Genomic DNA, 24,973 nt, shown 5'->3' with positions numbered 1-24,973 from the left:
TATTGTCTATGCCTTGGGTGCGACGATTTTTAAGCATTTTCTCAGAACAACCAGGAACAACTCTTCTGAGGGGGCGTTGCTGTGTGTTGTTTTGATCTTGCTTCATCTTGTGCGCGCTCCAGATTTTTGAGATGGCAAAAGCGCACAAGGATTACCGTCGTAAGGAAACTACGAAATCCTACCTTATTTTTCGCCGCACAAGCCTCGACAGCGGTTTCCTCCATCGCAATGAGCGGCGACCGAGCAAGTAAGAGCCGAGGATCTCGCGTTACATGGGCAACACCGAGCAGAAGCCGACCTGCGAGTCGCCGCCGCAGCCTCAGCAGCAGCAGTACGGCCGGAGATGGAGCTCGACACAGTCTCAGGTAAACACGCCGGGCTCGCTTGCAGGAAGTTGTACGCGCACGCTGCTGCCAGGGTCTGTTTGTGTGGCGGCGGTCGCATGTCTGTTACGGATGCGTGCATCGGAATGTTCTCCGCGATCGCGGCGAACGAAGCACACGCCTTTTGGCTCGAATTCCATTGTGCCACGCTTGTGTGCCCAACTGGCGCAGCGTTAAAAAGTGGGGCCAAGGCGCTGGTTGCAGAGGCCGCGCCGGTGCGGGGGTTTGGGGGAAAGAAAAAGGCAAGTACTCATAATTGTCAGGACCTCCAAGGTTGCCGTATAAGCGGAGTCGGGAGCGTTGCCTCACAACAATAGGCTGAGTGCTCGCCGTGGATGCTGTCTAGTCGAGCTCAAGGTTCAACGCTGTAGACGGCGATGGGCTGGCTTCGAAAGGTAACCCCCTACTGACGTATACTTCTTATTGTGTCGCATGTCTTCATTGAAGTAACTCGACTATCCCAACCGCTCATCCGCACCCGGAAACAATTTTTATTCATCCGTGCTCTCTCCCTTCCCCGTCCTCACCGATACGTGATCCAAGTCTTTATAGGCGTTCCTCTTCGATTTGAAGCTGGTTGTTCAAGAGCGTGGCCCATTGACCGTGCAGAGTCGGTGTTTCTGATAGCAGTCACGGGTGCCTTATGTGTGCTTTCGTACGGTTTGTAACGCACAAATATGTCACGTTATGCTTTCGATGCAAATTATGAAATGCGATAGGTGGGTTCCGCAGCTCTGGTATTATACTGACTCGTGGAAGTTGGGTGGCTCTTTGGAACTTTTGTGCAAAGTGTAGCAATGGAACAGAACTCTTGGGTGTGTGTGCGAAAGTTTCAATTTGGTGTTGCCCCAGCAACGAACACTTGTGGGTGAGGAATTGCCCAAACTGTTGCCGCATTGCGTGCAGAAATCAAGGTCTCTGGGAAAATTTCGGAACTGAAATTTGAAGCTTAGATGAGTGTGCACGACTGTGCCGCAGTAGTGGTTGTGCAAGCAATGACTCCTTGTGAAGAAGGCTCTATGCCTGTCTCCAAATGACCGAGTGAAAGCAGAGACAAGCACGAGGTGCCGATAACTGTTTGCTTAAACAGGCATTGTGCATAAACAAGCTATAAGCTGATGTGAGTCACATCTCTGTAGCGCAAGCTCTGAGGTTTGCGTTGTAACTCGAGCTGAAAGCAATCTGAAGGTGCGCGCAGAAGTGAACGAGGTCATGGGGCCAGTGGCAGCATTGCATCCAGTCAAAGCGTACAATCTGGGCTACAACGAAACACTTTGCTCTTGCTGTTATGGCACGTGATCACAACTGAAATGCCCAATGCTTTTTTTCAAGGTACGGTGCAAGAGCATGACAAAAAGGCTCTCGATAGCAGAAAGAGGACCGCAGTCAATTTGCTGCCACACAGTTTGAGATGTAGCAAATCATGCAAGCAGACAGGCAGAACCCATGGTGAATAAAATTCGCCGCAATACTTGCAAATGAATGAACGTTGTATTGCACCTGTTTCTACTCAGCTCAAGCTGCTTCCATGCCTACAGCTAGGAAGCTGTGGCGACTTGCTCACGATTTCTTTCCATCTTTCTCCACGTCGCAAAAACTGTGAGGAAAATGAAAGGAAAGACTTCTAAGCAAAGAATGCACTGTTTGTCACCAAACATATACCACAAGAAAGCTATGCAGGGTCTAGTGTTTATGGATCTACAGCTTAACGTGCTGTGCATGTCAGTTTAAGGTCTGATGGTGGTAAAAAGCAATGTGTGGTACAGGCAACAGCACTAAAGGCATTCAATGCCTAAATGTAGATTGATGTGGTATTCTTCCATTGTGCATGCATGGGGCAGACATGAGATGCCGCTTTTGTGGTGCATCCATGTATGGGTTCGTAGTCTCGATGCAGTAAGCACGGTATGCCATGAAAGATCTAGCATTGGAAAGCCTGAAGAGTGGGCCTAAAAGTGGGTATGCATTCTTGGTAACCTCCTCGCACAAGCCTTATAGCACAGCTTCCACTTGCTTGTGCTCGCAAATATCAGGCTGTTTGGCGAACGTATTGTCTCTAGAAAAATTCGCTCGCCTGATTACTATGCTCAGCTGCAAGAATGTGATTGCAACGGAGAGATGGTGTGGGGAGTGGCCTTAAATGCCAATAAATATGTGTTTTTGTCACGTAAAAAAAAACATTTTTGTTCTTCTCAGTATCTGTTACAAACAGTGCGCCAAACCAGAAAAAAATACCAGTTCGGTTACAGTTGGGGTCAATTCATTTCATTCTGGTTCGACTAAATCTTGCACCGAACCGGTTCAGAGCTCAATTATTATTGAAGTGCACAGAAATTAGTCGCCATAAAACTCGGATGCAATTTTTGTTAGTTTGAAGTACTGCTTTTCGCCAATCAACATTGTGAAATGCTAAAGAAAACTTTAAACAATTTGGCCAAATAGTAAGGAAAACGTAGCAGTCACTTTTTCACCCAGCCCATGTCCCCTAGGGACTATATAAATAGGGTTGTTTGTTTCGAGTAAAACCTGATTTTTACACCCTGAGCAGGTTTCCAGAGAATTGGGTTGAACGCGACTTCTCCCCGAGTGGACCTTTTCAAAGTAGCGGTCTGCACAATTGCGGGCTGACGGTCCGCCGTTCTCAACCGGTACTCTCTACCCCAGGCTGGCCAATGATACTGCAATGACATTGTTGTGCCTAGCTAATGGAAGCGGTGATGTTGACAGAGCTTTCTCCCAGCTGAGTTACGTTCAACGATTGGAGGACAGGTCTCGAATCGAGAGCGACACGTTGCACATGCAGGTGATAGTGTATGTAAAGAGAAGATGGGTAAAAAACGATTAGTACTAGCTCCTTGTGAGTGAAATGTTTCATTTCTTAGAAGTTATCAATGCTCTTTGCTGTAACCATTACTGGTCATTTCCAAACAAATGCCAAATTTCGAAGAGTATTTGCTAGAAAGCCCCGATATACACCCCCGATTACCGGCTTGGAACAAGCACCAAATTTAACGCGTTAAAGTTGAGAAGCTCGTGGTACCTACTGATAAAATAAACTGAGGGTCGTATTCTGAGTCCGTCCTTCACTCCATTTGCTCCCTCCACTCGGCTAAGGGGAGGATTCCGCAATGCTTACGCATGGGGAAATCACTTTAAAGGATCTCCTCTACTGGAGTCTCGAGTGGAGGAAGGATTCAGAATACCAGGGTGAGTACATTACTTAGTACACCCAAAAAAAAACCCCACATTTCGGGGTGGTTTTACAAAAGAACCAGATTTCTCCCCGATTATCAGTTCGGAAAATAGCACCCGATTTTTATTCTCCAAGGTAAACAAAAATATAAAACTCTAAAACAAACAGGCCCACGGTTCTACTCTGTCCATTGCGGAAAGCATGCTTTGCAATTCGTCCCCCGAGTTACTTAGCAAGGCAACGCCATCAGCAAATCTGAGGTTACTGAGGTATTCTCCATTAACCCTTACTCCCACCTGTTCCCAATCCAACGTTCTGAATACATCTTGTAAACATGCTGTGAATAACAATGGAGAGATTGTGTCTCCTTGTCTGACGCCCTTCCTTGTAGGTATTTTACTGCTTTCCTTATGGAGGATGATGGTAGCTGTGACCCATTGTGGACCTAGAAAAGTACGACCCTGTATACGTTTATTTCCTGTTTTTGTGACAAGTGCACACATAAAAAACCTTGTGGGTGTGTGTACTTTGATAATCTTATTCGCCACTGTGCGGCAATATTGGGGTCGCGTTTCACAGTTGCTCGCGCAATCGCTTTCATGTGGCTGCCTCAGTGAGTGATTTGGACAAGCGATTGCGGATCCCTGTCACATCGCTCGTCGCGCTGCTCACAAAGATCGCTCCATGTGGTTGTCGCTTTTCAATTATTTTCTTATGACATCAATGGTAATATTGTGTAGTAGAAAATTTGAACTTTTTTTGTTTTTGTTTTTATCTTTGTAGTGAAAACAGCGTATTTGAGGCCATAATGGAGTTGAGCTAGTGTTCTGAAATAAGGCAAGTTTGGGCTTTGTCCTCATGGTCCATTTAGCATCCCAAGTCAAGTGCATAAGGAGAAGCAGCAGAGAAATAGCGCCGACCATGGGTTGAAGCACCTTCGGTATCAGGCTTGCTATCACATCAGCCAAGAGGGAATGCTGCTTGCATCCCTATAACAAATCAGTGTATGAAAAAATGAAGGAAGCTCACACTAACACATTAGAAGGAGGTAGCGAAGCTATATATATGCAACCTTCAAGACCATCACGAAGTCTTAAGTACACGATTGCAGTCGATTTGCTTCTTCTTCGCTGCTGCAACGACCTTTACTCTATCAGTGTTGCTGTAGGTGCTGTTCTCTCTCTTTTTTTTTTTTTTTTTTTTTTTGCAAGTGATAATCATTGCACATCACCTTGGAGGGGCATACGCTAGGACACGTCTTCCTCATTTCAAACAAGTGTTGTTAGGATTACAACGAATGCTGGAGATTTTTTTTTTTTTTTTTTTGGGCCAATCTCTTTATGTGGGTATGCTTAGCTTGACAAAAGTGTGCCTGGGATGCTGGGCGGTCGTCACGAGGCACGCAAATTTGAGCGCTAGGCTATTTTTTTTATTTTGTTAACTGCCTGTCACCCACTGCAATCATAGATCATCAGCAGCCAACGTGTGTCCACTGCAGAACGAAGTCCTCTTTTAAAGACTTCCAGCCTGTTCTGTCGTGAGCTTTCCGAGGCTATTCTTTGCTGTGAAATTTTCTTTGTTTATCCTTTCATTGATCCTTTGGTCTTCCCTTGTTTCGTTCACCATCCCTTGGTAGCAGTTCCATTTAAAAAAGTGACGGTCGACCTGTTGTTTGCTCCTCACAAGTGCTCCTCACCAGAGCAGGATCTGGCAACCCTGGTGTAGTAGACTGCCGTAACAAGAACGCTGATCGTTTGTTTTCGACATTTGTGTCAGAGGCTTCGATTTCAAAATAATTGCCACGAAGAGATGATCAGCCCTTCACGGGTGCCTGGTGCATGCCCTCATCATCCTCCCCCTCCCTCCTTTGCAGCTGAGCTGGGGCAGCAGCCAGAGCGTGCAGTCAGTGGCCAGTGCCCAGCGGTCATGGTCGCGGGCCTCCACCACACTGGGCCGCTGCCGGCGCCAGCAGCGGGGCTGGCAGGGGGGCACCCGCCGCCCGCTCCTGCCCCCGTCCGCAGCGGCTGCGCCAGATGCTCCCCAGGCCTGCCTCGACCCGCTCGCCAAGACACCGTGGCCCGTCACCCTGGCTGAGGCCCTCTTCCTGCCTGAGTTCCCCATACGCAGCAAGCTGCACGAAGCCGGCTTCCTGGTGGGTGTCCCCTTGGAGGAGATATGATGCATGCCCCAACACTTGGAACAATGTACCTGTTTGGGGAAGAATCTAGGGAAGAACTCATCTCTAGGGAAGAAAATCACCTCTTATACCTTAATTTGCAACCGACACTTGGGAACAATGTACCTGTTTGGGGAAGGATCTAGGGAAGAACTCAGCCCTAGGGAAGGAAATCACCTCTTGTACCTGAATTTATGAACCACAGCTTGCTGGCCAGATGGTGACACTGATTCGAGGTGTGGATGAATGAGTAGGATTTCGCTCCTGAAAGACGGGGGAACAGGAGTGGAAATTAGAGTGGCGCGCTTTGATCTCTCTTGGGCAGCGCTCTGTGTCCTCGTGCAGAGCAATAGAGTGTCATCCAGCCGGATGGGGGCCAAGACTCCCTTTCCTTAGCATATTTCAGCTCAATTCAAGTTGTTGATTTCTCATCAAGTAAATACTACAGGATGCTTAAGGCCTCCAGAAAAAGCCAACGAGATGTCAGCTTGATGGAGCCACAGGCCCCCGTACTGGCCGCCTGAACAGCATTTACGGATGTAATGTGAGGTCTAACAGTAATCTTGTTTGTTACAGCAGTTGGGTTTGTCGTAAATCAGGAAGATAGGAACACGAGAGCAACAGTAAAAAAATGTTGGCAAGATGATTACTGTAAAGAGCATCAAACACAGTGGAACAAACTAACACATTTGCCACACCCATCAGTGGCAACCTAAGCCCATAGAAATGTAAGTAAGCTCTTTAAGAAAAAAAGAGAATCATGTCGTCAGCTCCTTAGTGAAGGAGAAGCACTTACTACCTGTCATCATGTTGCATGTTCTCACCAACTCTGTCTAAGGAGGAATTAACCCTGAACTTTTTTTTAATCCTTGGGCGCCGGTGGGTAAATTTTTTCTATGAACACAGGGCACCAAGGGTGGTCTTTGTTCCCCTCTCCGTAATGTGTCCTTGTCTGGCCAAATAAAATGCAGAAAGTGAAGCAGCTCTCCGGAAGCAAGTTTGGTACCGTCTACCTGGTTCGGGATGCAACTACTGGCAAGTGCTACGCCATGAAGGTGAGGAGAAACCTTTGTGCAGTTGTGGGCAGGCATGTTGTAGCCTCTGCAGTAGCCAACATGGCTACTAGAAGGATAGTGACAATAGATGAGTAGAGGTCATCTCTCTGGTTGTTTCCCAAGGTGCTGTCCAAGGCTCAAGTTGTCAGGGAGGAAGCAGTCCAGCAGTGCAAAGATGAAGTCACTATTCAGGTGATTATTTTGAGGGGGGCGGGAGATATCTTTTTTTGAAAGAGGAAAGAAAAAGAACAAGAGAGAGAAATCGCATGTAGAAGTATATGCCTGAAGTATATGTAAAAACTGCGCAGAAACCACACTAAAGAAATAGATGACATGAGTGCTGAAGTTATCTATTTCTTCTTTTAAAGTGTTTGTTGTTTTTATGCTGTTTTTTTTTTTCACGGTGAACCCATTCAAACTCACTCAGTTTGCTGTTTTTGTAAAATGGAGAGTTAGCTGTATATTGCAGCCAGTTTTTCGACTAATGTGAGTGCGTGTATGATGCTGTGTATAGAATGATGTGTGTCCTGACGGGGACTTGCACTCCTATTTCTTTTCTGGTCACAGGCTGTCTTGGGCAGCCACCCGTTCGTGGTTCCCTGCACTGACCACTGGCAGACTCGCAAGCAGTTATTTATAGGTGAGCCGCTCCACTGTTTTCACTGTGCCTGGCACCGGTTCTGTTTATCGCACTGGTCCGAGGCGCTTTGGCTTGAGAGGGAAAGCTGTGAAAATGGGACAACCAAAGCTGGCATAAAATGATGCCACAAGCTGTTTGACAGGTGTCGTATTTTTGTCTTCTTTTATTTAGTATTTATTTATTTTTATTTATTTTGTCTCAGTCCTGTTTGGCTTTCTTAGTATAGTTCTCTGAGCGAGAGCCTTCTCACCCTTTGGGATCCTGAACTGCCCCACTCTTGTGAGGTCTGGATGTTGTCCAGGCACAATAAAGGGTTCGCAGCCTCGCACAGTTGTTGGTTTTACGTCAAGATATGGGTCAGGTCTTCTGGTTTTAGAAGGTGCCATTAAGCTGGGAACATCCAAAGAGAGGAATTGAAGCAAAAAAATGGTTGCATTTCGAGTGTAGCTTTCCAGAGTTGTCGCTAATAGTCTTTGATGACTTGATGCATGCTCTGTCTGTTACTTCCCGAGTTTTTCCTGTGCCGTTATATTGCTGTGAATACTTTTCTGGCACTTGACTTGCTATTGAAAATTGCTCTGTGGCTAAAACAGTGTAATCAAGTTTCCTACTTAGTCGTGGATGGTAAACGAAGCAATATTGGGAGCCGTTTCAGCTAACGGAGCAGAAACACTTGATTCTGCCCACTGACTTTGCCATGTTGCTATAGTGTCGCAAACATTACACCTGCACGTGTGTGTGTGTGTGATATGTGTGCTTTTCTGTTTTTGGTGTTATTTTAGTGGCTGCAGAACTGATGTTGCCTTACCTGTTTATACTGGCTTTGTTTGTACTACCCCCCCCCCCCCCCTCCACAGCAATGCTTCAGGCACTGTGGGTGTTGTGTTAACAAATAAATAAATGAATAAATACACATCGCTCCAACGGAAACTGCGGGCTCACCATTTGCTATGGGTTCAAAATCTCCCAGGTGTTGTAAATTAATCTGTAGTCCTCCGCAGTGAAGCACCTCGTAGCCCAGGGGCAACTTAGGTGCGTAAAACTCCGACATTTGCAGTTTGGTTTTTTACCTACTTAGTGCTTACTAGGAAAGAGGGCCAACTGTGGGCACTCGCCGCCGGAATGCCCACAGCTCTGGGTGCGGTTCAAATTATTATCTCGTCTGCTATCGAAAGGAACGCATGGTCATTTTTGGTGCTGCTGTGCCCTTAATTTGTTAAGTACTATTAGCTTTTCTATGAGAGTTCCTTATGAGCATTTTTGTTACTTTAATTGTGGTCATCTTGTACATTTTTTTTTTAATAGTTTCAATCCTTTCTTGAAAAAAAAAAATTGGCCGCGTATCTGCTCCTTTCGTTGCAAATGCCGTCAAAAGACGATAGTCTTTATCGGCTTTTGCGAAGTAAATGCCTCCCTTCGCTTTCCCGCTCACCTCTCGTGTTGTTCCTCTTGCGTCGCGCTCCTCCCAAGGTAAAGACGCCAAAGGTTTGCTTAAATCATTTTAAATTTCCCGTGTTCCACTGTTCCAAACCGGGTGACTCGATGTGAACGCTGCCGTACGGCGAAGACGCGCGTTAATCGAGGCACCCTACTTCAGCGTTTATAGAACCGCGTTTCCCTACTCCACGTGTGTTGCAAGCAGAACGTGGAACCTACCTAGTGGAACCTTGTGTAACTGTTGCCAGTTGATTTCTTAAAATGGCCCCAGAAGCTATAGTGGCGCGGGCGACGGCAGGCGACGGCGGAGTGAATTCTTTTTTTGCAGTTGATGAAGTATTTAATTTCGCAAAAGTCAAGCATGTTTGATTTTTTATAAAGGAACACTGCAAATGTCACTTCTGTATTGATTTGTTGTCTCATATTTGCGTAATGTCTTGTTCTTCTTCAACAATGTTGACAAGTATGAGCATTACACCGGACATAGACGGGTATTGTTAGCTCTGACTATATAAGACTATTGCGCAGGCATTGTTTTGCTTCGGCCGGGTGGCTGAATGAGTCACAGACAGACAGACGGACAGACAGACATACAGACAGACCAAAATTTCTGGGTTTAAGTAGCCCAAGAAAGACTATCGTCTTTAAAAAAAAAACAGCTGTCGCCCGTATTTTGCTTGTCCCCACAAATGACTACATTGCTGACGAGTTTTTTGGGGAAGCTGCATACTCACAGCCCACACTGTCATCATCATCAGCAGCAGCAGCCTGTCTACACCCAGTGCAGGGCAAAGGCCTCTCCCATAAATCTCCAATTATCCCGGCCCTTGCTAATTGTGACCAATTTATCCTGGCAAACTTCTTGATCTCTTCTGCCCATCTAACTTTCTGCCGCCCCCTGCAACGCTTGCCTTCTCTAGGGATCCACTCTGCTGCCCTTAATGACCAATGGTTATCTTGCCTTTGCAGTACATTCCCTGCCCATGCCCACTTCTTCTTAATGTCTACTAATATGCCCTTAACACGCGTTTGTTCGCTGACCCACTCTGCTCTCTTCTTGTCCCTTGATGTTACACGTATCGTCTTCTGTTCCATTGATCGCTGAGTCGTCCTCAATTTTAAGTTGAACCCTCTTGTGAGCCTCTAGGTTTCTGCCCTGTCGGTGAGTACCGCATCTCTTTCAAAACGTTGCAGTTCTTTTTGGTTCAAAGTGCTGGCTCATGGAGCCACTTTTGGGGGCCCCAAGTGTTTTAAGACACAAAATTTTTCTTCCTGAAGACTTGTTATCAGCGGCTGCTGTCGCAACTGAGTCAGAGCCAGGAGAGTCGTGTCACCGAGTGTACTGCCCTCCATATCTCACCATGCATCCCTCCCCTGTACGCAGTCACGGATTACGTTCCTCACGGTGAACTCCGGCTGGCGTGGAGGGCCCTGGGGGGATTCTCGGAAGACCTTGTGCGGGTGCTTGCCGCAGAGCTGGCTCTAGTCCTGGGTGAGTTGTTGGGGCCACCGCTGTTCAATCTTTGTGAGGGAAAAAGCAGTTGTCACTCGTAGAGGAAAGTGTGACTTGGATTGAAGCTGAGTTTACTGGGGACGTCCGTACGTGGATTTCATGTACGATGTCTGCACAAATAGTTGGATTTGAACAAAGTCTCTACAAAATTCGAATCGCTCGGGATGTTTGGGTAGTGTGTGCTGCATTCAAGGCTGGGGGAGGTTTTGATGAAGCAACCCGAGTAATAGAAAGCCGGGTACTGAACTTGTCCATTTCCCCGCAGATTTCCTACATTGTGCCGGCGTCATCTACAGAGACCTCAAGGTAAGTGGCTCTTTTTGACGACGGCTGCGTGGATGAGTCTTCCAATGCTGCAAGTTTAGGGCCCCCTTTGGCCGTTCAAGCTTCACTCCTTGTTTCTTACTTGCCGACTTGCACAGTTATGAACACTGAGGGGCTGCGATGCTTTAGGCGGTTTGTTACCCTCTGATATTATTAACGCACCACATTGTATTGTCATTGTTCACAGTGTCGCCTATAATTTCCATTTTTGCAGCTGTAGAAACGTTGGTGGGTGTTTCTTTTATTCTTGCACTTAAAGGGGCCATGCAGGCAAAACACAACTTTGGTTCATTCGAAAGAGTGCCTCATTAGAATCATACTGACACCACTATTAGTGTAAACTTCGCTCAAATAAGCTGTATAATTAGAAAAAAAGGGAATTACCATGTGACCCACTAGCTCATTTCCCGCAACAGAATCATGATGTCCTACCAGCCAGCTCTGTGATTGGCTGAGGCCGGCAAAAGCAAATGCAAATCAGGCAGAGCTTATTTATAAGCTTGCCGATTTGCGCTTAAATTTAGGTCAAATTCTTTTTATCGCAGTAAGAATGGTGGGGTAAACAGTGGAAATTAGGAAACTACACGTAAACGTAGAGGTACCGATGTGTGCTGCTGTTGATACTGTGCGCACTATGCTTGTTCTAGCTGCGCAGCACTGCAGCGCTTTGGAATTGTCTCAGATGGTCGACACTGGCCGATTGGCGTAAGCGACAGTGTCTTAACGTGACCATATTTGTTGTGAACACCATGTTTCATGAAACGATTATTGCGTACCTTAATAAAAAAAAGCCAGGTGCAAGTACGGTCAAAAACAATGCAAAGGCAGAAAACAGCCCGGCGGAGTATGGTGGGGCCATCTAGGAAGACTGATGGCAAACAAGGCTCCGCAGTCCTTGCCGAGCCTCGTGGCGTACTAGGTTTCACTTGAAGACCTGTTCTTGTGACGTCGTTGAAAACGTCACGGAAACACACGATTTGGCGGTAGAATCAAAATTTTAACTTAAATTAAATTATTTCTCAGTGATTAAAGCATTGTTTGCTTCCGGACAAGTGCTGAGGGCACTGTAAAACACAAAATCTTTTAAATAAAACAAACATATTTTGTCTGCGTGACCCCTTTAAAAGTGTTTTCGTTAATGTCGCATGACTTGTGAAAGGCTTGTGGTCAAATTCTGGTGCAGTGTGTGGAAACTTGAAGCCTGTGTGCCCGGCGTTTTAGCCGCTAGTACTTGCAATTCAGCTTGCTGCCTTAATGGAGCCATGAAGAGAAAAAACAACTTAGTTTAATTTGAAAGAACTAAGATTCAGTATCTCACTCGGCTCCATTACAGCCACAAAAGATGTTTTTTAAAGAAAAAAAAGCAAGAAGTATTTAAAAACTTTCAAATTTTGCGCCACAGTGACGTGTTATGAGCAAGAATGACATCATACAGGCCAACAATAAAACATAATTTTCAGTGCGCTAACTGCACGTTAGCATTCAAGTGATGCGGTCAAATGGAACTAGAGGCCCCATTACAGACGCCCAGTCATGTGTCGTTGTGACAGGTCAGTTAGGCGGCCGCCAATCGCACAAACAAGGTTCCCTGACGTCATAGAAAAGTTGCGGGAAATTGGCTAGGGGGTCGCAACTGCTTCACACATTTTCTTTCATATCTCCGTTATTTGTTCGAAGATTGTGATGATATTGGTATCATTGTTATCGGCACTAAGCAGTCTTTCTAATAAACCCAACTTGTATTTTGTCTTCATGGCTTCTTTAATCCTTTGGCAGTATGTGTGCGGGGCCTTTATTCTCACCGGGCTGGCAACAATCAGTTGTGGCAAGGAAGTTTGTTGTACTTGCAGATGGAGAATGTCCTGCTCGACGAGGAGGGTGAGTCAACACTTCATTTTCTTCCTTGTTTCTCAGTTTGAAAGGTTTTAGCTGCAGGTGCAAGTGTGCTCCTGCTATTCCTTAATTTATTTTTGTCCCCTACACTTCAAGGCCACGTGCAACTAATCGACTTTGGCCTGGCCCGGTGGCTCAGCTACTGCAGTCGGGCCCAGACGGTCTGCGGCACCATGCAGTTCATGGGTGAGTGGAGACGTTGCCGTGAGGTTAAAGGGAAATCTTTGCTCAAATAAAGCGCTTTCACAATAATACGATTAACAAAAGGAATACAGTTAAACCTCGATATAACGAGTCGTAAAAATCGGCACTATCCTTCGTTATAATGAAATTTCGTTGCATCGAAATTCGATACCTACCAAAGCAATCACTCCTTTATTTTCTCTGGAAGTAGTCCGTGACCTTCTTTCACCCGCTTGTCGCTGGCATCCATGTTGACGCACAGAAGAGCCGTGATACGCAGCTTACTCTGCTTACCGCCGTGACACCGATCCCCTTTCAGTGCTAGCGTCCTATTCGGTAGCATCTGATAAAAAAATCCTGTTTCGTCCGCATTGTAGACTTCCGATGGCTGGTATTGCGTCAATATTTTCGGCATTTCCTTCTCCAGCCAAGTAGCGGCTTCAGGCGCGTCGGCCGATGTTGACCGGCCACATTTTGCAGAGCTGAGAATCACGTTGTTGACAGCGTACTTTGTGATATCGCGAATCGAGCTGCAATGTCTCTCTTCTTTTCCCCTTTCGAAACGGCTTCCAGGATCGCCGCTTTTTGCTCAAGCGAAATAGCTTTGCGCTTACAGCACCTCATGGCAGCGTCGCACGCGGGAAACAAAAGCGGCGAGAGAACGCACCAGGCGATGCGAAGGCACGAGAAAGAGGGAGGCCACTTTGGGCGCTTTGGGTGCTTTGGGTCGCAGCAAAGGAGCAAGGGGGGAGGAGGTATGCAGCGTCGCGGCGGCTCGGCCAAATCCTGCACCGGGTGAACGACCGACTTGCGGAGACGGCGTAGGCGTCGCTTCGCTACGATTCGTTGGATTTGAAACTTCAGCCATCGAGAGTCCTGATTGGAGTGATTCAAACTTCTCGGGGCTCAAACGAACTTCCGGGGGTATAGAAACCCGCCCGGAGGCACTTATGACTTATCTTTGGCATTCTTCGGCGGCACTTTTCGGAGGCACTTAGTGGAGAGGTGCTGTCGCCTTTGTGCGAGCCATATAACGTTTGCTTACCCTTGTACATACTGCATATAAATGTTGCTTCAACTTTTCGTCGACTCGAGAACTTCCTCACTCTGCTCTACGCCGCGTCGATAGCGGACGGATCAAGGCAACGTCGCTACACTGGTGGCTGCACTCGGTTGGCCAGTCGCAATAGTGGTGGCTGCGGTGAGCGGGCCCAGTCCTAACAGCGGAGACAGCGTCAGGATGGCTGATAACCAACATCGGAGACAAGCTGGGATGCGAATCGCTACCTTGGTGGCTGCGGTGGGATGCCCATTCGCAACAGTGGGAGGATTTCGCTGCTTCTCCCTTCCTTGCTTGCCGCGCGCCCCGGGAGGCCCGGCCGCGTGCGTTACCCAAGTCGCTCGCGCTGCCAACGCTTTCCCCCCCTCAGACGTCGTCACGGGGAAATTGTCCTTGTGGGTAAATTTTCTTCAAGTTCAGAGACTTCGTTGTAATGAAATTACAGCAACATTTGCTTCGTTATATCAAGATAAAATATACATGGTTTCCAAAGGTAAGTAAGTTGTGTGTGCCTTGTAACTTTGTTATATCGAGAATTTCGTTATATTGAAGTTCGTTATATCGAGGTTTAACTGTAGTTGGTGACTGTTGAGGTATCTTTTTTTTTTTTTTCCCAATAAATTGCTGTCCCTTTTTGTTAGCCTCTGAGAACACGTAATTTTTAGACCTTGCCTCAATGAAAACCTTCTGTGGCACAAGCAGTCAGCTCTGCTTTGTGCCAAAAACAAAAACTATTAAGTGTGTTTTCAGGAGGTCGCAAAACTGTGGTACTGTGGTACCCACTTATAATGATATTGACAAAACTGGAAAATCTGATCGTTATAACCGATTGTCGTTATACGTGGACAGGCAAAATAAAACAAAGAAAATACTCGCGTACTTTCCCGTGCATGTCTTCGTTACTCGTTGGTTTGGGTGAATCAGGTCGAACAGTGCAAGTCACACTAAAGAACACTTTATAATGGGGTATAATGAATTATATAATGAATTAGCAGAAAATTAAGCTACATTTAAAAATGTCTGAAATTTGTGCTTGCATGAGTGGACAGGACGACACAGCTCTCTCTTCTAATACGCCATACCATTGCGTTTACTAGTCGGCGCCACCTTTCCGATTGTTGCAGTGACGGTAGTGCTTGATTCCTCAGGCCGCACGTAATGCCCCCTCTAGGATTTCTCCACGCCGGTCCATGTGCGGTACTTGTGTCAAGCTTTCGCGCCATCCTCTTCAAGGTGTTCCACTTCTTATCAAACTTTCGGACAAATTTTCAGACAAATTATATCGTTGTACCTGATATGTCGAAGACCATTGTATCGTAATATATGGTCTCATAGGGGCAATGGAAAAAATTGAGAAATCTAAGCAGTTTGACCGTTATAAGCGATACATTGGTATATCTGGTATTATTATAAGTGGATTACACTTTAAAGGGGCACTGACACAAAAATTTAGCATCTTGTTTTTTTCGTTGCGATAAGTAGCTAGTGACCTACTTATAACCTGTAGAAACCTCATTTGCTTCAGCGTGCGACGGTTGTTTAATTAGAGGGATTTTAAATGCTGCCAGTCGCAGTTTCGGTTTCAGCGAGTGCCGCGAAACGATGGATTTTGTGGATTTTGTGTGAACAAAGCTGACCACGTGACCGTCGGAGGGATATCACAGAGCAGAGCCGCCGTAGCACTGTCGAATCCGCATCGACGGCAGTTTCTGCGAATGCCCTCACGTACTGATCTCGTGAGGCGCTTAATTAAAAAGCGACCGTGGATGTGACGCAGGCGCTGCGAGTGCAAATGCTACCGCGGCTAAAGGACGACGCGCGACGCTCGAGACGGTGGGTGGCAAGACGCGCGCTGGGAGCAGCCGGCCGGTCTGCCTACAGGTCCGCCTACAGATGTGTTCGGCTCAGCACTGCGGCGGATATTCGAGTGCCGCTCTCGTAAGCGGTGCAGATGACAATTTTTAATGCAACCCGCCATCGCATCATTAACTCCTTTCTCATGTAAGCCACTATGGTCGGGACTTGGGGACAATTTCGTGCAGCGGTAACAAGCTATCACTCGAGCTACCTGAGCCGGCCTGGGCCACTTCGCGGCCGTGGCCGCCGCCTGCACAGCGACCGTGCGGCTAGCTCAGTGAGCTTTTCGTGCCTCCGGCGCGTTTTCGCATCCAGTGGTAATAAACAGTAATAGAAACAGAGTGCCTGGAATCGCTGTAGAACTTTGGTCGCGGCCAGCTGCCCGATGAGCTGACGAAATCACGGCGCCTCCGCCGCCAACGACCGGGTCGTTCGTTCTCGAGAGCAGAAGCTCCGCCCTCCGGCCCTCCGATTGGAGCGGCGAGCCCGGCGAGCCCGCGTAAAACGCCGGTAGTGCGGAAGCGGCAAACACAAACTCGTGACGTGTTTGGATGTTGTTTATTTACAATTGCGCGTGGTCCTCTGCTGGCTGCTCGGTTGCGTTTCGCACACTTCAAAATTGATTTTAAATATGTTCTAGGCTGTATTCGCCGCTGATATTTTGCAGATGATGTATGTGTGTTCCCACCAATCTATCTCCGACGTTATCTCGCCTTCAAAATTTTGTGTCAGTGCCCCTTTAAATACCAGTAAATTAATGATGTCACAGCTATGTTTCAAAATATAGGTTTTATTTTGAGACTAGTAGTAGTGTGTTGCACATTGCAAAATTGTTGAGACACTTGTAATCTTCATCTTTGAAAAGTACAAATAAATTTACTTTCATTCAAGAAGTAAACGTATACTACTATAGTTGAACCTTACGAATATTTTTTGTAAGTGGAACAAAAGCTTGAATGCTGTGGGTTGCTCCATTCTTTTCTTAAAGTGGCAAGCAAATCTTGTGTTTTTTTTTTCTACATTCTACGAGAATCTAAGGAAACACAGTGAGCTTGAGTGGAAATTTTGTCCAGGCATTTTACAAGTCTGTGCATATGTGAAATCACCCGTAAATTTGTGCGTCTCTTGTTAAAGACCCGCAAGTATCTCTACTAATCTGGTACGTGAGGTTACTTCAATGAATGCACATAGCTTGCATAATTGTGCGTACCATTAATTTTGGCTTGGCATTTCTTGCCGAGCTGCATTCGTCTTCTGCCATTGTGTTTAATGTGGGGGTAATTTTTTTGCCTCCACATTAGCGCCCGAGGTGCTGGCGGCCCAACCTTACTCGCATGCTGCTGACTGGTGGTCCCTGGGCATCATGATGTACGCCCTCCTGGTCGGACGGGTGAGTCGGTTCTGGGCTGCCCTGACGTCTTCGTGTTCCTATGGCACTCGTCGTTTGTTAGTGGGGCCTGGAAGCTTTTTCGGATGTTGGAAGAGTACTGTATTTCCAGGTTTTGGCAGCTAATGCTGGGGGTGGAAGCATTATGCGAGTGCGAGCATTATGCAAGGAAATACGGTATTATAAGAGTCATGGCGAAGTGTCATAGCAGTCATTGCGAAGTCATAGCAGACATTTTGGAACTGGGTGCAAAGCGGCAAACATGGGTGGGAAAGGCATGAGAGGGCTGCAACAAATAAGGTTATGTGTGGCCTTGAAGCAGATGATGCCGGTGAGAGCAGCTTGAAAGCTGGTAACTTCTTCACGCCATGTAGCAGAGATAGCGAGAGGTGGGAAGAGGAGAAAGTTTCTAAAAAGCTGCAAGATGTGGCAGCGCTGCCATATAGCCTGTATTCAATAGCGAGGCACGCATGCAGGCAACCATGTGAGTGCGCCGTCACTGGTGTTACATCGGGCTCCGCGGGATGGTGGTACTTGTCCGTGCTAAGCGCATAATATTGGCTGGACATTCCAAGCGCTAGCCCGCCGAACGCCAAGTAATGCCTAGAGTTTAATGTGAGTGCGATTAACAACAACTCTGTTGACACCACCATTGAGAAACGTGTTGAAACAGAGCAGACAACGCACGCCGGTGTTATTTTTTTCTTCGCTGTGCCGCCGCAGTGGCACAAGCCACGCCATTTTTGTGGCGCTTCGGCCATGTCCGTGACCATTTCAGTGTTGCCAAGCGAAGAAATTGACAGCTAAGCTTTTCAGTGAATACCACCCATAGGCAGTGGCCCGATGCAGTGTTGTGGAGGCTTATATGCAAGCAGTGAACCGCCATTCCCACCCAAGGTTAAGCACCCTGCTACTGTATAGTAACCTTGCCCACGGAGGAAGCAATCTTGCTGTCCTGAAAAATAGGTAACCTCTATGAAGCGAAACACCAGAAGATTAATGAAAGAAGCTTCTTGGAAGATAGTACAAGTAACAAGGCGCTTCGAAAAATGGCAGCTTTGCGTTTTGGCACAGATTGTTGAACGAAGAATGCGAAAAGTACAGGTACATCAGTGACGATGAACGGGTTGCGCTTTTTCTTGCTGCCATCTGACAAAACCAAACTTGCCGCACGCCCGTCTTGTGACTGTGGCTATTCTCACACATTGCAGTATCCGGTAGAGGGCACCGGTGACCATGTCCAGATGAAGCGCCTCGTGGCCGAAGCCAACTATGAGCTCCCGGAGGGCTTCTCTGATCCGGTGCGCAAGGTTGTTCGAAAGGCAAGTCAATTCTGTGAGGCTCCTGCTTGCATAGAATGTCATTGTACTACAATGTTGTTCAGTTGCGTAAGCAAGTTTTGCTATTTTTCAGCCCGTGTGCTTTACTTTGGGCATGCATCGAAGCAATGTGCAAGCAGCTTATCCTCTTTAAATTGGAAGTTATTTAATGCATTAGGCATACCACTGGACCCAAATTTTTGGTAAATTTAACAAAGGGCTTTGGTTATGTCTGTGTGCTGGGGAAGTATAAGGGATGAAACTATACTACTGGGTATAGTTCTTGCTTTGGCATTGCAAAAATTATGGCCATATGTCCTACCAAGTTTTGCCAACGTTTCTGGTCGGGTGAACTATTGAAATAAATTGCGGAATAAACTAGTGAATTGCTGAACCAGCCGTGGCTATTTCATAAGCTTTGAAATGCGGCAAGAATTATGAAAGTCCGATTAGTGCATCCCGAGGTATATTTCGAGGTACAGTTGGCCAGATGGAAAGAGGTAAAGTTCTGAGCAAGAATGAAAAAAAAAAAAAAGAAAAAAGAAAGGTCTAGCTCTTTTTTGTTGAGTCTCTGGCAAACGTGGTCAGTTAAAATGACGACTGTTCAAGGTGTAACTATAACTTTTTTTCTGGCAATAAATGCGTATACTTTTGATGAGAACTTCCTGAGTATAAATAAGGGCAGTGGACAAAATGCTTTTTCTTTTCTGGCAACTTGATCATAAGATGATGTGCTCCTGTGTGGACATGAAACCTTGGATTGACAACTCCTGCATGTATACCTGTTCTTTCAATAGCTCCTGTGCAAGCTACCCCACAAGCGCCTTCAATCCCTTCACCAGCTCAAGTGGGAGCCATTTTTTCGGGAGCTCAACTTTGACCATGTGCTCCACAAAAAAGTGGGTCATTTGCCTGTGTCCTTCCTTCCTCCTGCATGTTTTTCGTCTATACTATTTATTTTTTCTGTTTGGAGAGACAAATGTGCTAGTGCAACTAGCTCCTACATGATAGTTTCAGTGCTGCGTCCGTGAAAAATAATGTCTTCATTTTTTCAACACTGGATCTTTGCAGCAAATCGAGCGTATTTTGTTTATTGAACACATGCACCATTTTGGGCTTCCAAACTGCCCAGGAACTTTAAACTTTTCGTCCCTCTTAGTGCTCTGAAACTGTGACTTAATCCAGTCATCTACACCTACTTTGACCTTTTTATCTTGAGACAGTGGACTGACAAACCCGTTTTTCAAAAACCCCTCAACCCTTGAAACCCTTCAGCTAGGCAATGTGCTGGCCCCCTTCGTTCTTCGATAATTTTTTTTGTTGTTGTTTTTTTGTTAAACATCTGCAATTCTTGTGCTGTGCTTTCACGTTGGAGTGCTTTTTCATGCATTTCACACTTTCAAATTTCAGATCTCTCCCAAAAAGCTGCTGCAGTCACAACTTCAGAACTCGCAGAAGGATAACTCGTAAGTGCAGTAAAACCCCAGTATAACAAAGCCAGTAAAATTTGTAATTGTGTGTTAGGTGTGAACCACATGAAACGGTTTCTATGCTTAAAAAAACATTCTGACAGCACTGTACATGTGCTGCAATGCACCTTGCTGAAATGCAAAATTGAAGACTTCCTTGTGTGCTTCACTCCTTTTGGGGAAGCCCTTCATCTTGACGTTTGAATCGGGGGGTTTCCTCTTTTTACAGAGATGGCAGCAAGCCGGCAGAATCTCAGGAAAGCGTCAAAGTTGCCGTAAGTGTTGAGCTTTTGTTTCCCTTCTAGTGAAAGCAAAGATAAACTGCTTGAAATAGCTAGCATTGTAGTTAGCTTTGCCATTCAACTTGTGGATGCTCTTTCATGGGGCAGGCCAGGCAGCGTTAGAGGCTGGCCACCAGGGCACCCTGCTTGTTGATGTAGACTGCTGAATTGACATTGCCATGCGAAGTGTTTGTAGTTATATTGGCAAGGTAAGGTTTAGTCAATTAATAATTCCCTTGCATTCTATAGTCCTTTCATTGTGAAATTACATTTTTAGCTTTTTAGGATAAGATTTCAAAGTTTGATTGAGTGCCTGCATGGGGTTTGAGCTTGGAGCAGTGTGCTGTCCACGCCGCTTACTCTAATCATGTGCACAATACTTTTAAAGCATGGTAACTGTAAAATATGAAATCAGAAATGGTCTTGCGTATTTTCTTGTACCAGTTTGCAGGCTTTTCGTGCCTCATCGAGTCATGAACATGCTCCTGGCAGCGACAACCGGAAGCAGCTTGGAGTCGCAGCAGAAGTGCCTTTGGTGACATCGAGACTCGTCTACTAACATGAAGCTGTCACATTCACAAGGACCGTTATGTTTTTTTGTTGTTTTTTGGACATGTTTTGAAGTTTGGGGCCCTTGCTGTGTGTTGGTGCAGACTGCTTTTTTAATCAACCTGCACTGATTGGAAAACTGTAAAGGGTTCACAGAGAAGGGGATTGCCGGGGATGTGAACAGCATCTGATTTTACCTGTGCCTGTCAAATCGAGTTCGATAGTAGGAGGTGTAAGCACCCAGTATGTGTTTGTGCCTTGGATAAGGTGGGACATTTTGTGCCATTGAGTTATTGTAGCTGTAGATACTAGATGTGAAGTGGTAGTTTCTGGTTTGCTGTGAGCCTGGCTGGAAAATGGAAAGGAAAGTAGGAAAGTAGAAAGAAGTAGGAAAGTAGTTAGGTAATGTCACAACGGTGCCCCGCTCTGTGCAGATGTTTTATTTTTTCTGTCTAAGCCTGCTCGAAATGTGCAGAGTTCCCGGAAGCTTTTGTGACTTAGAGTTGGGTTGTATGTCCAGTGCACATCGAGTAGGAAAGCACTTCAAGGCAGGTAGTTGTGTTTTTGAAGGCACACACACACGTGCACATTATTGTTTAGTGCGAGATGCTATTTTCCTGGTTTATGCTCACACCATTGATTTTTTTCCCGTCAAGTTGTGTATAATGACCATATCAGTGCCCGAACAGGCATTTGCAACAGGGTTGTTGAACTGTTTACACGACACCTTTGTGTAGATTGTATACATGAATATGTGGGATGTGCTCCCACAAGTGCAATAAGTCATTACACTGGAAGGCTAATAGGTGACAGTACGGTGTGTGCTGTAACCATTGCAGAACAAGGGTGGATTCAGTGTAGAGTAGGGGCCCTTGGATTCAAGGAAAAAGTAATGCAACTCTTCAGCCAAGCTTTCAAGGTCAGGTATAGGTGTGTAACATTCGTTGTTTAGGAAACATGCCAGATGGGGGTGCTTTTGGGCCCATACCTTGTTTACTGTGTGCTAAAAAAAAATTTGGTATGTTTGTCGATCTCTTCACTGCATGCAATGCAGTTAGTTTGGTGCTCTTGGAGATTACTGATGCACACCGATATAATTTTTTTTTTTTTTGTGTACTTATGATGCCATCTTCAAGCAAAACAGTTGTCCCAGTTGTGTAGCATGGACACCACAGAACATGAAGACTCAGAGGTGAGAATCTCCCTGTTCACACGGAACGTATTACAGCGGCGGTTGATTGGCTGTGCTCTCATAGCCTGAATAGAGGTCACAGGTTGTAGTATGAACAAAGAGTGGCTGTGTTTCTGAACATTGTGAAAAGTGTGGTTCACTGGCAAGTCATCATGGGCGAGGGGGAGGGGGAGGGGGGGGGAGAAACACCTGACTAATCCAGATGGCAACTCAGGGATAATTCCCAGTGTTGAAAATGGCTCCCAGTAGCTTCAACAAAACAAACTCCAGGGGACCAAAGTTTGTTCAAATTATGCAAGAGCATCTCAGGTGGTAATAGAGAAGCCTTACATACAGTGAAGTGGACGCATTAAGCAGCTTTGTCTCCCTGATGGAGCAGTTGCCGATAGTCCTTGGTGCCTTTGCGTCTTGTCCTGTGGAATCTGGTGCTGCGCTTGTAAAGCCAAAGATGCCTTACTCTTTTTTTTTTCCACATCAGGGGAAAGGGGGGGGGGGGGGGGAATTCTCCCGTATATGCTGCCCTTAACCATTGAGCGTAGTACATGTGAGCTGTCGTTGACATCCAGAGCGTGGTCTTTGCACTTCTGGGCATGACGGTCACTGGCATTCAGGTAGAACGCCTCTTTTCTGGTTGGGAGGATTTTTACACATCATCCAGTGGTGCCACAAGGCGGGCAGTCACAATGACTCTTCTACAAGGCCCTAGAATGCATGCTAAATTGCCGCAGGATTTTGTAACCGAAGTACAGATGTGGTTGTGTATGGGCTAATTTTCTGTTGTCAAGATTGCAGTACTATTGAGGAATCTCATTACGTCACCAGTAAGGTAGCATCGGCAAGGTTGCACCTTCCTGAAAGCTTTCATTTTCAGGCTGTTGCTCAATCGCTGGTAGATCTGTTTAGGCCTGGCTTTGTGCCTTTTCTTTTTTTCTTTTTTTTTACATTGCATGTAAACCTGTAGTAGAGGTCCTGGATGACATTGGTGTTATGTCACTGGATTTTTTTTTTTCTAATGTGTAAAATTTGTGCTAGCTGTGAAATGGGCTTTCCAGAAAAGGTTTGAGAAGCCCTCAACTGTAGTACTCGCGTGGCGAAACATACCATTTTGAAATTATTTTCCTGGCATCCACAAAGAACATTCATGTTTTAGCTCATTCGTGCAGTTCCAGTTCCTTCGTCCTGTAATTGCATTGTTTGGGCGGCAGCATCTTTTACCTTAGCCGCTGCTTTCCGAGACAGATCTTTAATTATTGTGGGATTGTTTCGAAAGATTGTGTAGTAGTCTCTTCCTTTCTATTGTGCCATTAGATAGATATAGTAGCTGATCAGTGCAATATATAAGCAGAATAATTTTCATTAGTGAAACCAAGCTTATATTCTACTGCATGTTTGCATCCACTTGCGTGTCATGCTGTTCTCGGCAGAAAAAAAAACTTTGCCAAAGCAAAATCTATTCCGTAATACCTCTTGCCAGAAAATCTTCGATGTAGCGTTAATGGTTTGAGTGGCCACAATGGTACCTGCAGACTCTCTTCTTCTAACCATCTCCAATATTTTCGCTAATTTGTGCTCGTATCTGATGTGTACTACTCATGGAAGCCTGTTTACAAGGGTTACAGTTGTGACAATACACACGGCTGTACGATACTGACTATTCAAGGGCCTTTAAGGTTACGACAGAATCTCACAATTTTATTATGCGGACCATCAGATCTGCTTGCTATTGCTCAAGTGTTCCTGGTGGCGAAGGGGGCTGCGCAAGTCTCAAGCCACGCTTTGCCCGGTGTCATGGAGGAGTGAGGGTCACGGGATGTAGTTCTTACATCTGAGGTCACTTGGAAGAGTCTCTTCAACTTGCTCAAAGCCTGCTCAAATCCTGCTTGGCTGAACATCTCGCTCAGTTATGGACCAAAAAAAAATCCAATCTCATGATATTATGAAAAACTTGTCATTAAAGGGACCCTGCAACACTCTTTGAGCAGTGCAAGTAAACCTGCGTGACGTTTAGATTACACTGTCAGGAATACCTGAGCCAAATATTACACGTGCACGTGAAGCGGTGAGCACGCAAATAGATGTGAAAGACGCGGAAAAACCAACCGCTCTCTGTTCAGTTGTCCTCATTATGCAACCCCTGGCATGGCCTAAGGGACGTCACATAGGCCATGGCTGCCCGATCGGCTGTCACTGGTCAACTTCGCGGCTAGATTCTCCCATTTCCGTCGTCGTCATCGCTGTGTACGAACCTCTTCTATGCCTGAACCTGTAGGCACAGTTTTGCCGTTTCTTTTGTGTTTTGAGTGCGTGCGGAGTTTGAGTGATGAGCTCAATACTTCCCTTTCAACGGGACCACTCGACTACAAACGTTTATTGCTTCAAAAACGCCCTACCAGCCCGAGCGCACACTTGCGAGCAGGCACCAGTGCCTGCTTTTTTGTTGCACCAGACCGGAAATAGGCCCCTCCGCGTAGCGGAGAAAAGGAGAAAACTACCCGGCATGTGATATATCGAAGGCCACCGACAAGAACGCCGCGAGCTGCCCCCCTCTCCGGGAGAGAGCGCGCAGCTTTCGTCGCGTTGTTCGCGGTCGAGTTGAGAGGGAACGATTATGCGCGATTTCTCATCGCGCGTAGTTTCGTTAATTGTGAACGGATTTTCATAATTCTTGCGGGAGGAGATTTCTGGGACAATAGACTTTATCCAAAAATACATTACTAGTAGTCGATGGCAAGTGTTGCAGGGTCCCTTTAATCAAATGCGCCAGTTTGCCTTTTTGCCACCTAACATTTGCTTCTGGCAAAAAGGAAGCGGAAAGGGTGAGCTTTTGTTTGCAGTTTTGTGTGTGCCTTCATGTGCTCCCCTGATTTTTTTGTTTTTTGTTTTGTTCCTTAGTGTGTGCATGCACCCACAAGGGCACTGTACGAGGGCCATTGTTGGTGGGGCCTTCATACACTTGTGTACCGAGTGATATGCAACCCTGTTCATATGCAGTTGTGTTTATACCTGTGTTCATAGCATTGTTGCCTTTTGCAGTGTTGAATAAAAAAACCCGTTGCAGTGGT

General features: G+C 46.1%; 1 protein-coding gene across 1 annotated transcript; it reads left to right on the top strand.

Moving 5' to 3' along the window:
* The first annotated feature begins 51 nt into the window (after nt 1-51).
* LOC144146081 (ribosomal protein S6 kinase-related protein-like) lies at nt 52-24,973 on the top strand. The gene is made up of 15 exons (XM_077678017.1): nt 52-365; nt 5,450-5,728; nt 6,724-6,807; nt 6,931-6,999; nt 7,375-7,447; nt 10,269-10,376; nt 10,663-10,703; nt 12,572-12,599; nt 12,711-12,800; nt 17,016-17,104; nt 18,313-18,423; nt 19,218-19,319; nt 19,831-19,886; nt 20,119-20,164; nt 20,615-24,973. The coding sequence occupies exons 1-15, from the start codon at nt 273-275 to the stop codon at nt 20,645-20,647; spliced, it is 1,302 nt and encodes a 433-aa protein (XP_077534143.1). The 5' UTR covers nt 52-272; the 3' UTR covers nt 20,648-24,973.

Source organism: Haemaphysalis longicornis, unplaced genomic scaffold, assembly GCF_048455015.1.
Source record: "Haemaphysalis longicornis isolate Haplotype H1 unplaced genomic scaffold, Haemaphysalis longicornis Haplotype H1 scaffold_7, whole genome shotgun sequence".
In the NCBI taxonomy this organism is placed as follows: Eukaryota; Metazoa; Arthropoda; class Arachnida; order Ixodida; family Ixodidae; genus Haemaphysalis; species Haemaphysalis longicornis.
The sequence above is the reverse complement of the archived record's forward strand: the minus strand, read 5'-3'. Positions and strand labels throughout refer to the sequence as shown.

Bases quoted from the DNA above. Each gene is read 5' to 3' on its own strand.
- LOC144146081 (XM_077678017.1), top strand. From the start codon at position 273: ATGGGCAACACCGAGCAGAAGCCGACCTGCGAGTCGCCGCCGCAGCCT. The intron at 366-5,449 runs GTAAACACGCCG...CCTCCTTTGCAG, and splicing joins GGAGCTCGACACAGTCTCAG to CTGAGCTGGGGCAGCAGCCA. The intron at 7,000-7,374 runs GTGATTATTTTG...TTCTGGTCACAG, and splicing joins AAGATGAAGTCACTATTCAG to GCTGTCTTGGGCAGCCACCC.